Consider the following 11,913-nt stretch of genomic DNA (forward strand, 5'->3'; position numbering starts at 1 on the left):
AATCATATATTATATATGTCATTATGGTTTCTCATTTCTTTCTTCCAGTCATGATGCGCTTTAAGGCTCAACCATATGCCCCACCACCCCATAAGCATCTTAGCTTGGCGGAGGTTTTGATGCAATGACATATATATAATTCAATGTAGACCTATTCACTTACTCGATCTATCTCTCTTTAGCCAGTCTATGTTGCGGTAGTTTTCCAGAGGCATGCATCGAGAGCCCCGTGGAATCTCGTCTGAAAGGGTGCGTAAGCAGGCTCGACTGATAAGGACCGGAGGCGCTCGACCATAGGACCTTTAGGTACTCGACCATAAGGGAGAGGAGAGGAGAGGTACGTTATGCGAGGAAAGCTTTTTCAGGCCCCATTCTCTTTTCTTTCTCGTATTCTCTTTTCTTTTCTTTCTCATTTTGTCAAAAAGTAGATTTCTCCCTATCCATTCGTTCTTGAAGTATGAAATTAGATCCTGGAGCTGCGGAACTCACTACTCTATTAGAAAAGAGAATTACCAACTATTGTACCAATCTACAAGTTGATGAGATCGGTCGAGTGGTATCAGTTGGAGATGGTATTGCACGTGTTTATGGATTGAACGAGATTCAAGCTGGGGAAATGGTCGAATTTGCCAGCGGTGTGAAAGGAATAGCGTTGAATCTTGAGAATGAGAATGTAGGTATCGTGGTATTTGGTAGTGATACCGCCATCAAAGAAGGATCTCTCGTCAAGCGCACTGGATCTATTGTGTCTGTTCCTGTGGGAAAGGCCATGTTAGGTCGTGTGGTTGATGCGTTGGGAGTACCTATTGATGGTAAAGGGGCTTTAAGCGAGCACTTACTCAGACGTGTCGAAGCTAAAGCCCCAGGTATTATTGAACGTAAATCTGTGCACGAACCTATGCAAACAGGGTTAAAAGCGGTGGATAGCCTGGTCCCTATAGGCCGTGGTCAACGGGAACTGATAATTGGGGACCGACAAACTGGAAAAACCGCTATAGCTATTGATATCATATTGAACCAGAAGCGGATGAACTCAAAGTCAAAGGCTGATAGTGAGAAATTGTATTGCGTCTATGTAGCGATTGGACAGAAACGCTCGACCGTGGCACAATTGGTTCAAATTATCTCGGAAGTAGATGCTTTGGAATGTCTAGCAGGTGAAAGAGTAAACGAAGAGGTATTAAGAGCCATACCTTCCAGCAACTTGTGTGTTCGTGGCTTCTAGTGATCCCCTATCCCCTATTCCCTAATAAGGTGCTGCTTCTTCGGTCTTTCTAGGAGTGGCTCTAACAGGAAACAACTTGTAAGACCTCAAGTTCTAGGACGACAACTATAGAGTGTATTTCATTGGGTAGTATGAGAAAGGTATAAAGAGTTCCCTACAGCAACTTCATTTCCTGGTCTAATATGTGTGTGGGTAAAGGGGGCAAGGAACAGTTTGATTCTCTAAGCAAGTAGGTTTTGGTATTGGATTCCTCCTTCCTGACTTCAGATTCAAATCGTCGATGCGGAAGCAGGCTCGACTGTTAAGGAGAGGATGCCCCCGGCAGGGCTCGACCAACGGGAGAGGAATTGATCCGCTTATTATAGTATATATAATATTAATATTATAATCTATTACACTATCATACTACTATATTGTAACTGAGTAACATAAATGATGAATAACATAAATTAAGGTATTCACATGATATTTCTTCTTTATATGGATTTGGCAATAAATTTATAAAAAAGATATATGTCGACTATTTAACATTCGTTCCTATTAGTTTATTAGTTTCTTATGATAGAGTAATATATAGTTATAATTGACATAATTTGATTTTTGTAAGTTTGCCCAGCCAAGCTTTTGTTATTTTTCATCGCAATAAGTTAAATATCGTTCTCATGGAGTGCAATGCCTACATTCAATTTTATTAATTGATGCTACCATGTAGTACATACTTAGTTGAGTTCTAGTGATGCGTATCGTATAATTTAGCACTTTCAAATTACATCTTACAGAGTTCAACATCGTCTAACCATGAGAGGCACGCACTTAGCTTTGTCTGCGCTAATTAATATACAATTTAACACTATCCAACTATAGGTTAGCATGCAATTCAACATCATTGAACGAATGATGACATGCCATTAGTCCTCTTTACGTATGTTAACATTACCTATCACATACATAAACTTGTTACCATTCAATTTTATTAATTGATGCACATACTTAGTTGAGTTCTAGTGATAGGTATCATATAATTTAGCACTTTCAAACTACATCTTACATAGAGTTCAACGTGGTCTAACAATTAGAGGCACGCACTTAGCTTTCTCTGCGCTGATTAATATACAATTTAACACTATCCAACTATAAATTAACAACACATCATTGAACGAATAATGACATGCCATTAGTCCTCTTCACATAGGTTAACATTACTTATCACATACATAAACTTGTAACTACAATATGACATATATCCATTACTTATCTAATGTATCACTAGACATTGTGGAGCTAGAGTTTTTTTTAGTTTTTAGTTTTTTTTTTTTATTCTCAATATTTAAATTTCATTTTGGTTACCATGAGTCGGTCTAATCGACCCCTTCGTTGAGGTATAAGAGGTTGTCAATAATTCTTTGATTGAATCTTCTTTCATTTGATGTAAATTAAAATTTTAAAAAATATCTTTAAAATATAATCATAGAACATAGATCGTTAAATCTGTACATGCAAGTTATGCAAGAGACTGTTAGTATCCACTCAATGTCAATAATCAGAAGTTATACATAAGGAAAATATATTATAATGGCACACATATCCACCACTCTAGAGCCATTGTTACCCTAACGCTATTGTTACTCACATGAATTGTATTGTTCAATCAATTTAACAAATTCTGAGTTTGAGATAGATCAAACACTATTATGGTTTTGTTTTTTTGTTTTTTGTTTTTTGTTTTTTTTGTTTGTTTTTGTTTGTTTGTTTATTTGTTTGTTTTTTTGTTTGCAGTACAAAAAAAGCCTGATATATATATTATATTGGTAGAAAATATACATGTATCATATTTTCAGATACCACTGTTTGCGAGAAAAGAAAACTAAATACAACTCCCATGATATCAATAGTTTACTGTGACTCTGAAGAAATGAGAGTCAAAAAACATCTAAGCAACATAGATTACATAATATGCATGATACAGTTCTGTATTGATATGACAAAAAGTAGCATATAACAGCAACAATAGTCTATGGAGTATACAAAAAACATCAATTGTAGCTGTATTATTGAACAACCATCCTTTTTGAAGAGTAATAGTCCCCTCCCTGGAGAAGACCTGTAGCCACTGAAAGACCTGTAGCATGTGAAAAACCAGTCCAGAGAAGAAAAAAGTTTCCACACAAAAAATACAGCATGGTCAGCATAGGTATGAAACAAGACTTTTGTTCTGTAATGTCACCATCTAACGAGGAAGCTTTGGAAAGCCCCTGGTAGAGGACACTGTTTTTGCCCAGTGGCCAAGCATACAATTAAAAAAAAACAAAAACATTTATGTATCCCTGAACAATTAAGACAACAGTTTTACTAATAGTATGTCAGTCTTTTTAGGGAGCTTTGCTGAGTGTTCATTCTTCCGGGGAATTAGTACATTATCAACCTATATAACAGTATTTTATACAAAAAACTTTGAGGCTTGCATAGAAATGGTTAACCCAGATTTGGGAAGCTCTCCATGTTGAATATGATTTGCTCCCATGTAATCTCTAGATACCAATCATCACTGCTTCCTTGTAATCCTTTTTTTGATAATCTGTCTGCATCCTTGTTAAAACGTCTTTCAATGTGTTGGATTGTGTATCTGTCTTGAGCTTTCCATAAAAGTTCAATTCTTTCCATCCATCCTTGTAGTCTGGGATTGTTGATTGATGCTCTCCCCAAGACTTGGTCGATCATGATTTTGGAGTCACCATATATGTGTAGCTCGAGGTTTCCAAGGAAGCTGTTGAACCATAGGAGACCCCAGAGAGCTACTGCTTCAGCTTTAGTATTGGTACCATCACCACATTTCCAATGCATCCTGTATATCAAGTCAACATTTATTGCAATCCAAAAGCCACATGCACATTTGTTTCCTTGTGCTGCCCCATCAAAAAAACCCATAGGATAAGAGAATTGTAAGTCATTTTTCATTTTGGATTCCTCTTTAGAGCATAATGGTTGTGCAGAATAAAAAGAAAGATTTGTAATTATTTTTTCAATGATTATAAAGAAACCTTCCCTATTGTTTTGAAATATGCTTCTATTCCTCCATTTCCAGATTTCCCAGAAAAGAAAGAGAGGTATAATTCACCAGGCAGGTTTCTGAGTGCTCCACCATTCCAAGGAATCTCTAATGCAAGAATGTTGAATATAGGGGAAGCCCATGAGGGAAGAAATTTTTTTCCAAACCCAAGTAGTGGGGAGGCAATGTAGAAAAATATGATCATTTTCTTCTGAGTGGTTTTTGCATATGCAGCAAATGCTTGGCCCATACCAATTCCTTTTTTGCAAGTTTTCCCAAACAAGATTTCTATTATGGTAAACAAGCCAACTAGATAATAACTTTGTTTGGTGCTTTTGTTTTCCAGAAGGCATAAGGGTATGATTCTCCTCTCTCCTCACAATTCTTTTTGTTAATGTTTGGTAGGTGTCTTCTACAACTATGTTGTCAGAATGCATTTTCCCCGACCATATTATTTTATCCTGGGTCCCTGATCTACATATGCCCAATTGTTTCATAGATGTGATGATCTGAATCCATTCTTCTTTCCAGTGACCAGTTAATCCCAGTTCATTTGCATTTTTCCAGACAGGGAGATTTCCTTGCCAGTCTTTTATGACTTGGCCCCAGAAAAAGAAACCACGGTCATTTAGGATCTGCAAGAAATAGTTTGAGATGGATAGTTTCGGATCAACACCCAGAATTGGGTCAAAACCAATTAGGATATTATTACCAGTCTGGAATTTCCATGTCAGTAGTTGGATGAAACATTTCTCAACTTTCAGGAAGCTTGACCATATTGTTGAACCTTGTTTTTTCCCAATTGAACCCAGGCGGTACCAGTAAATGAAATCTTTGTTTTTTTATATTTGTGTTGTATAACCTTACTCCAATTGCTTGCTCCAAATAATCCCCTCTAGAGTGATTTTATGAGTAAAGCCTCACCAAAGCGACGAAGGTCTAAAATTCCCCATCCACCTATGTTTTTTGGGAGAGTTATATTTGAAAGCTTGGTAAGATGGAATTTTTTCCTATTATTTGCACCCGCCCAGATGAAGTTAGCCATAAGATGGTTTATGTCATTTAAGATGGAGGAAGGGAGATGAAAAAGATGTGCCCAATATACCCCTAGCTGTGCTAGAACTGTTTGTGACAGTATAGCCCTTCCCCCTATGGATAGACATCTGAATTCCCATCCAACAATTCTTTTGTAGAATTTTTCTATGAGCCATTTCCAATAAGATATTCTATAACATGATGGTTTAAGTCTATACCCTAGATACTTCAGACCATTTTGCATAGGTTTGGCTGCTATTCCAAATAATTCTTTTATATATGTTATAGTTCTCATGTCAGATTGACTATAATAAAGGACAGATTTGTTTGTATTCATGCACATTCCCGAAGCATTTGCAAATCTGCTGAAAATATTAAAAAGATAATACCAAGAGAAGTGGCATAACATACCCATTATGAGGATGTCATCGACAAAGAGGTTGTGCGAGATATTTATATTGTTGCCCAGCTTCAGTGGTTTGAAATGCCCCTCTATCGCCGCTCTTTTGATATGCAGACTCAGGCAATCCATAACCAGGATGAATAACAATGGAGATAATGAACATCCCTGACGAAGGCCTCTTTCGGACCGGAAGAATCTTGTTGGAATACCGTTGATGATGATTGCATAATTTACATTTTCCACACATGCCATGATCCAGTTTATACACCTTGGCTGTATCCCAATCTTGCTGAGAATTAGTCTAAGAAAACCCCAATCCAAACAGTCATATGCTTTACAGAGGTCTACCTGCAGAATGGCCGCATCCATGTTCTTTGTGTGAATAGAGTGCATACTTTCCTGAGCATTTGCCACTGCATCATGTATGATTCTCCCCGAAAGGAAACCATGCTGTTCAGGAGAAATGTACAGTGAAAGGGTGTTGCGCAGTCTCCCCGCAATAGTCTTTGATATAATTTTATATATGACATTGCACAATGAGATGGGTCTGAAGTCCGAGAAGTTCTCAACAGATTTATTTTTCGGAATCAGAGCTATATATGTTGAGGAGATTTTTTGTTGAATATAGCCCATATTTCTTGATTCTTCAATCATACCCAGTAGGTCCATCTTGATAATATCAAAGAAGTGAGTAAACAGTTCAATTGTCCATCCATCAGGACCGGGGCTTTTGTCACTTTTAAAAGATTTGAGAACCCCCAACAGTTCTTCCTCAGAAATTTCCTTTATAAATTCCTCATTTTCTCCTGATCAAACATGTTGGAGTATGGTTCAATACCCAAGATCATATCTTCCACAGAGACATCTTCATTCCTTCTATAAGCATTTTGGAAGTGATTTACAACAGCATCACTTATTTCTTCTTGTGTATATATTGTTCGCCCTTCCGTGTCAGTTATTTTCCATATGGAGTTTATATTCCGACGGAAATTTGCGAATCTATGGAAGAATTTAGTGTTTCGGTCTCCCTCATTTAACCAGAGAGCTCTGCTCTTTAATCTCCATGTTGCTTCTTCTGCCATTAGAATTTCCTTCTTTCTATGTTCCAGTTCTTGAATGTTGACTCGGATATGCTCTAGAAGGAAATGTGCAGACATGGATTGCTGAAGATAGTCCAGCTGGTCTTGGATTTTTACTATTTCTTTTCTGTTGTCTCTTATTTTCTTTTTCTGCCATAATTTAACTGATTCCCGGAGGGAATCGAGTTTTTCCAGTATACTGTTCATAGGAGAAGAACCCGTATTGTTAAAATTTTCCCAAGTGTCATGTACCATCTTATTGAAGTCGGGATCTTGCAGTAATGTTCTATTGAATTTAAAAGGGAGTCCCGAACGGGGAACTCTTTCTCTCCATTGTAGAGTGATGGGTCTATGATCAGATATAAAATTACTGATGGTATTTACTCGGACATCTCCCAATCGATCTATTAGTTGTTCATGTACCAGGAATCGATCCAGCCTTTTTGCCACATATGCAGAGCCAGATCGGCCATTGTCCCATGTCGGAGAGATTTTGTGGGGGCAGATATCTACAAAATTATTCATGATAATGGAATTTTGGATTTCCCCCCCAGAGGGTCAGTTTTCCTGTGACAACCCCAAGTTTCATCCAAACTGATTGTGCAGTTTAGATCCCCTGCGATAATGAGGGTCTGAAGATCCATTATGCCAGATGATATGAATCTGTCCCAGAATTCCCCTCTTTCTCTGTATGGGGCATATATATTTAAAATATGAATATAACCCGACATGCCACAGATATTTCCCTCCAGGAGAATACCCGCGAAACATTTAAAGGCTTTCATGTTAATCCTTCTCGGATCCCATAAAGCCACTAGACCTCTCGAGAGACCCATAGCAGTTGTTGCAGTTATATGCCATGTTGGAAACATTTTCCGAAAGTACTCAATAGTATCGGGAACATTGTGCATTGTTTCTTGAATGAGGATAATGAATGGGTGAAGAGATAACAACAGGTTTTTGAGGGCTAGATATTTAGGGGTAGTCCCTAGACCCTGAATATTGAGGGAGATGATGCACATCATCGTAATTCTTTCTCAGGCATCCATGCTCTAAGGGCCCGTGAGGGGGAGATGTCAGCTATGGGAATGTCAACGAGGAATCTGTCCATAGGAGATGAGAAAGGATTTTTATTGGGACGACCCGAAAGTGGCGACTGCCACAGTTTTGTTTCCTGCGAACTGTGATATTCCCTGCCGAGTTTGGACTGATATGGGGAGATGAGCTATCCACTGGTTTATGGATGGTAAGAGTACGGAGGTCAAGGGTCTTTCTTTGTAGCAGTAGGTCGAGGTCACTCCCCACCGAATTTGTCAGCGAACCAGTTGGGGAATTTGGCGGAGTAACACTGAGACAAGGTCCTTTATCTTTTGATTGTCGACGTGGCGGAGCTGGAGGAGAAATATATGCTATTTGTGAGGTGGATGGAATATCTGGGTATGGATGGGTGGCTATCAAGGGAATAGGAATATCCTGGAAGTTTACCGGTTCTGGAGGCGGATGAGCCATAAATGCTAGTGGGCTATCAGATGACGGAAAATCTGAATTTATCGGAGATGAGGGGATAGTAATGGGCGAGGAGACAATTGATCCAAATGCATGTGGAAGGTGAGAGTTCTGTTGAGAGTGAGTACCTGTTTGCTGAAGAGGATACTTATGTGTCAAGGTCTCTTTTCCTTTTTGATTCTGTCGACCTTTTTGACCCGTTTCCGAGAGAGGTCTCATGGTTCCATTATAACATTTTCTGCCATGGAAACAACCGCCCGACCGAAAAGGGCACTGTTGTCGCATGTGACCTGTTTTGTGGAAAAAAGAGCATCTGAATGGAACTCCCCAATAATCTAGTCTTTGTTGAAGGAATATGTCACCCCAGTGCAGCTCAATGTGGTCGGGAAAACCCCCTCTGTAATCCTTTTCAATAAGGATCCATGCGACCCTTTTGTCTTGTGCACCCAGATAGCATGGGTCTGTTGGGCAAGATAGAAACAATTCTCAAGACGAGCAGGGGGAAAGCCTCGCCCAACAACAAAAAGGTGAACTTAACAACCCCTCAAGCATCGACAGTTATGCGGTTTCAAATAACGCGGAAAATAAATCTTCATTTAACAACAAAACAGATCTCCTAGACCAAACTTCTTCTCCGACTATCTCCAAAAGGACGAACACAATAGATCGCGAAGCTAAGACACCAATGTCCCAAGAACCAGAAGAGATGAAGGAGATGCAAGATAAAGAAAGTTGGAAGACTGTAGAGAAGAAAAAGAAAGCTACATCACCAATCTCGCCAAGAAAGACAAGGAGCCAGACAATTAGAAATTAAGAAAGTATAGGTCCGATAGACCAATTTGGTCTCAGTGGACGTTAACCATCATCATCATCATCATCATCACAATTTTTCCAATTGCGTTTCCGACATCAATAAGAACCTGTTTTGTCCATAATTCCAGAAAAAGACTCGGCAATTTTACCCATAACAACTTGTTAGGAGTATTACGTAAGGATTGTACCCAATGCACCACTTATGGTTACAATCATCTCCATCTAGCTATGAAGGTGATTGATGCAAGTGTTACAACGATGGTTAATTGGATCGAAAATTCAATTGTGTGCTTTATCAACAATAATTTTTGTATCACAGGTTTCAAACGTAATATTAATCTTTAGCTTTTATAATTCAATATACTCCTTATATGATATTAATTTATTTACCGTACTTATAAAAATCAATAAAAAGTAAATTCAAATGAAACATACATTAAAACTTGGCACATGCGTAAACTTCTCTCCATTCACCTTCACCTATGTGCTTCTTGTCGTTGCATGTTTGTTGAATGAAAGTAAAGGAATAAAATAGTTGCCAGATTGCCCACGGATCCGTGCAAGAGCATATTTTGCATCACAATGAGGAGACACAATGTATAACTACTCCAAACTATTTCATCCGTTGTGTAATTTCCAACGCATCAGAGGGTTATGAAATAGCATAGTATTACATATTATATTGTTGCACAAACTATACAGAGGTAGAATACAATGGTTGCCGCAGATTGAGATTGAGAGATTCCACTGACACATATATACATATTTTGATTTATATTGATTTGATTATTACAAATATATTGAACTTACATTGATTTTATTTTATTTTTATTTTTTATTTATTTTTATTTTTTTATATTAAATGTGGAATGTTTATACTAAATGTTAAATTTTAGAGGCATTTACATTTACATATTTTTTTTATGTTGGGTTGTAAAGTGCTTCTCACAATAAAAAATGATATGATATTATTTATTTAATTTTTCCTAACTTATATTCTTTAAAGTCTTATTTGGAAAAAGTAAAATTTGTAAATCTACAACTTATACATATTTGCATAGATTCCACTCACGCCTGTTTAAATTCCTTTAGTTACTGTTTAAATCCTGTTAGTTACTTAATAGTAATAAAAAATGATATGATATTTTTTTATTATATCTGTTACAAAACTAGTGTAATGAAATGAAATTATTTTAACGTCCACGAGGCTAAAAATAGCATATGGGACAGATTTCTTTTCCATTTGCTTCTTGTATTCGGCCCTTTTCCTGTGAAGTCTCACAATAAACGCTCCCAGCTTCTTGACAAACCCCTCGTTGAATAAATTATCCCAAGAGCTAGCTGCCAGAAAATCTGCATAACTTTCTCCGATGTCTTTGAAGGCCTCACATTCTAAAATGAAATGCTTTTCTGTTTCCACTTTTTCGGAAGAGCAAAAAATACATACTATTTCCTCCCACACTTCTTTTGGGCTTTTCTAGCGCCTTGTTTCACAACGAGTTGATGGGAATTAGTCCTTAATTGAGCAATAAAAATTTGGGCTCTCCAAGAAATATTGACCCCTTTATACGCTTTTTGTTGATGATTATGAGTGCAATTAAACTCTTCAATACAGTACTTCTTCTTTCTCCCTAGCTCCTTCTCCCAGGTACATTTGTGGAACTTATCCATAACAAAAGTTTTTATTTCTTTACTGTTTGTAGGACACATGCTTAAACAAATACCTCATTTATTAAACCATTTGTTATTTTGCCGCATCCAAGTCTTCTTTCTTTTGCACAATATGTCACTAAACACAACCTTAGGCCATTTGCCCTCTTCCATTTGCTAATATTTTTTTAAATACCTTATGACTCGCACCATAGCAATTGCTTCAATAAGAGCAGCCCTTGTTTCACTTAACAAGATAGCATAAGGAACCACACTTTTAATTTTGAATTTGTTTATAATCAAACACTTCTGAATTTTCTCAATTTGTTTCCACTGCATCTCAGATGCACTACTGGCCCACAATTCACAACCGTATAGAATCATCGGAATCACTAAAAGCACACAAAGAGTTAGAGTGGTTTTCTAGTCCCATAACTTTGCCTCTCTACACTTGTTTTGAAAAGCATACAATGCTTTCCAACCCCCAAAGTTCTTTTCTTTCTGCAACCATCCCAACTTAGATTTCTGTTGAAGCCAATTCCGAGGTATTTGTAATCCACAACTTCTTCGAGAATGCTTCCTTCAAAGTAGAATTTATGTTGGTTATGCTTTCTTTTGTTAGAGAAAACCACTACTTTCGTTTCGCTAATATTGACTTGCATCCCCACCCATCTACAAAATTGCTCAAGTGAAAGTAAGTGCTCTTGCAAACCAAGAGCATATTTAGCAATCAAAATAAGGTCATATGCATACAAAAGAACCCTTATAATGAACTTTCCCAAATGGATACCGTCACCGCCTTGCGAATTTAGCCACTCTTCAAGCTTGTCGATATATAAACCAAAAAGGGTAGGAGACAACAGGTAACCTTGCTTGATCCTGATATCGCTTCTAAAACTTTCAGAAATTCCTGCTGAAGTGCTAATTTTGACTTTCACCTCTTCATACAGCCTATGCACATCTTCTCTCAAATGCCTGGGAACCCCGAGTTCCTCCATTCTGTGCCAAAGCTTATCCTTAGGATCCATGTCAAAGGCTTTTTTGAAATAAACAAAGAAACAAAAGGCTTCTTCCTTTCTCTCCCAAACTTTTTCAATGATGTGCCTTAAAGTTATACCATGATCAAATGTGGAATGTTTAGGTCTAAAACCTGCTT

The 11,913-nt window shown here is 37.6% G+C and overlaps 1 protein-coding gene across 1 annotated transcript; it reads right to left on the minus strand.

The window, feature by feature from the left end:
• Positions 1-6,494: 6,494 nt before the first annotated feature.
• Positions 6,495-7,313, minus strand: LOC149190190 (uncharacterized). Its single transcript, XM_089410452.1, has one exon. The coding sequence runs from the start codon at positions 7,311-7,313 to the stop codon at positions 6,495-6,497; it is 819 nt and encodes a 272-aa protein (XP_089266578.1).
• Between the last annotated feature and the right edge of the window lie 4,600 nt (positions 7,314-11,913).

The sequence above is a fragment of the Pinus tabuliformis genome, chromosome 3_1 (assembly GCF_031772625.1).
Source record: "Pinus tabuliformis cultivar Carrire ecotype Pingquan chromosome 3_1, CPIR1, whole genome shotgun sequence".
Taxonomy (NCBI): domain Eukaryota; kingdom Viridiplantae; phylum Streptophyta; class Pinopsida; order Pinales; family Pinaceae; genus Pinus; species Pinus tabuliformis.

Coding starts and splice junctions, on each gene's coding strand:
- LOC149190190 (XM_089410452.1), bottom strand. CDS start 7,313: ATGAATAATTTTGTAGATATCTGCCCCCACAAAATCTCTCCGACATGG.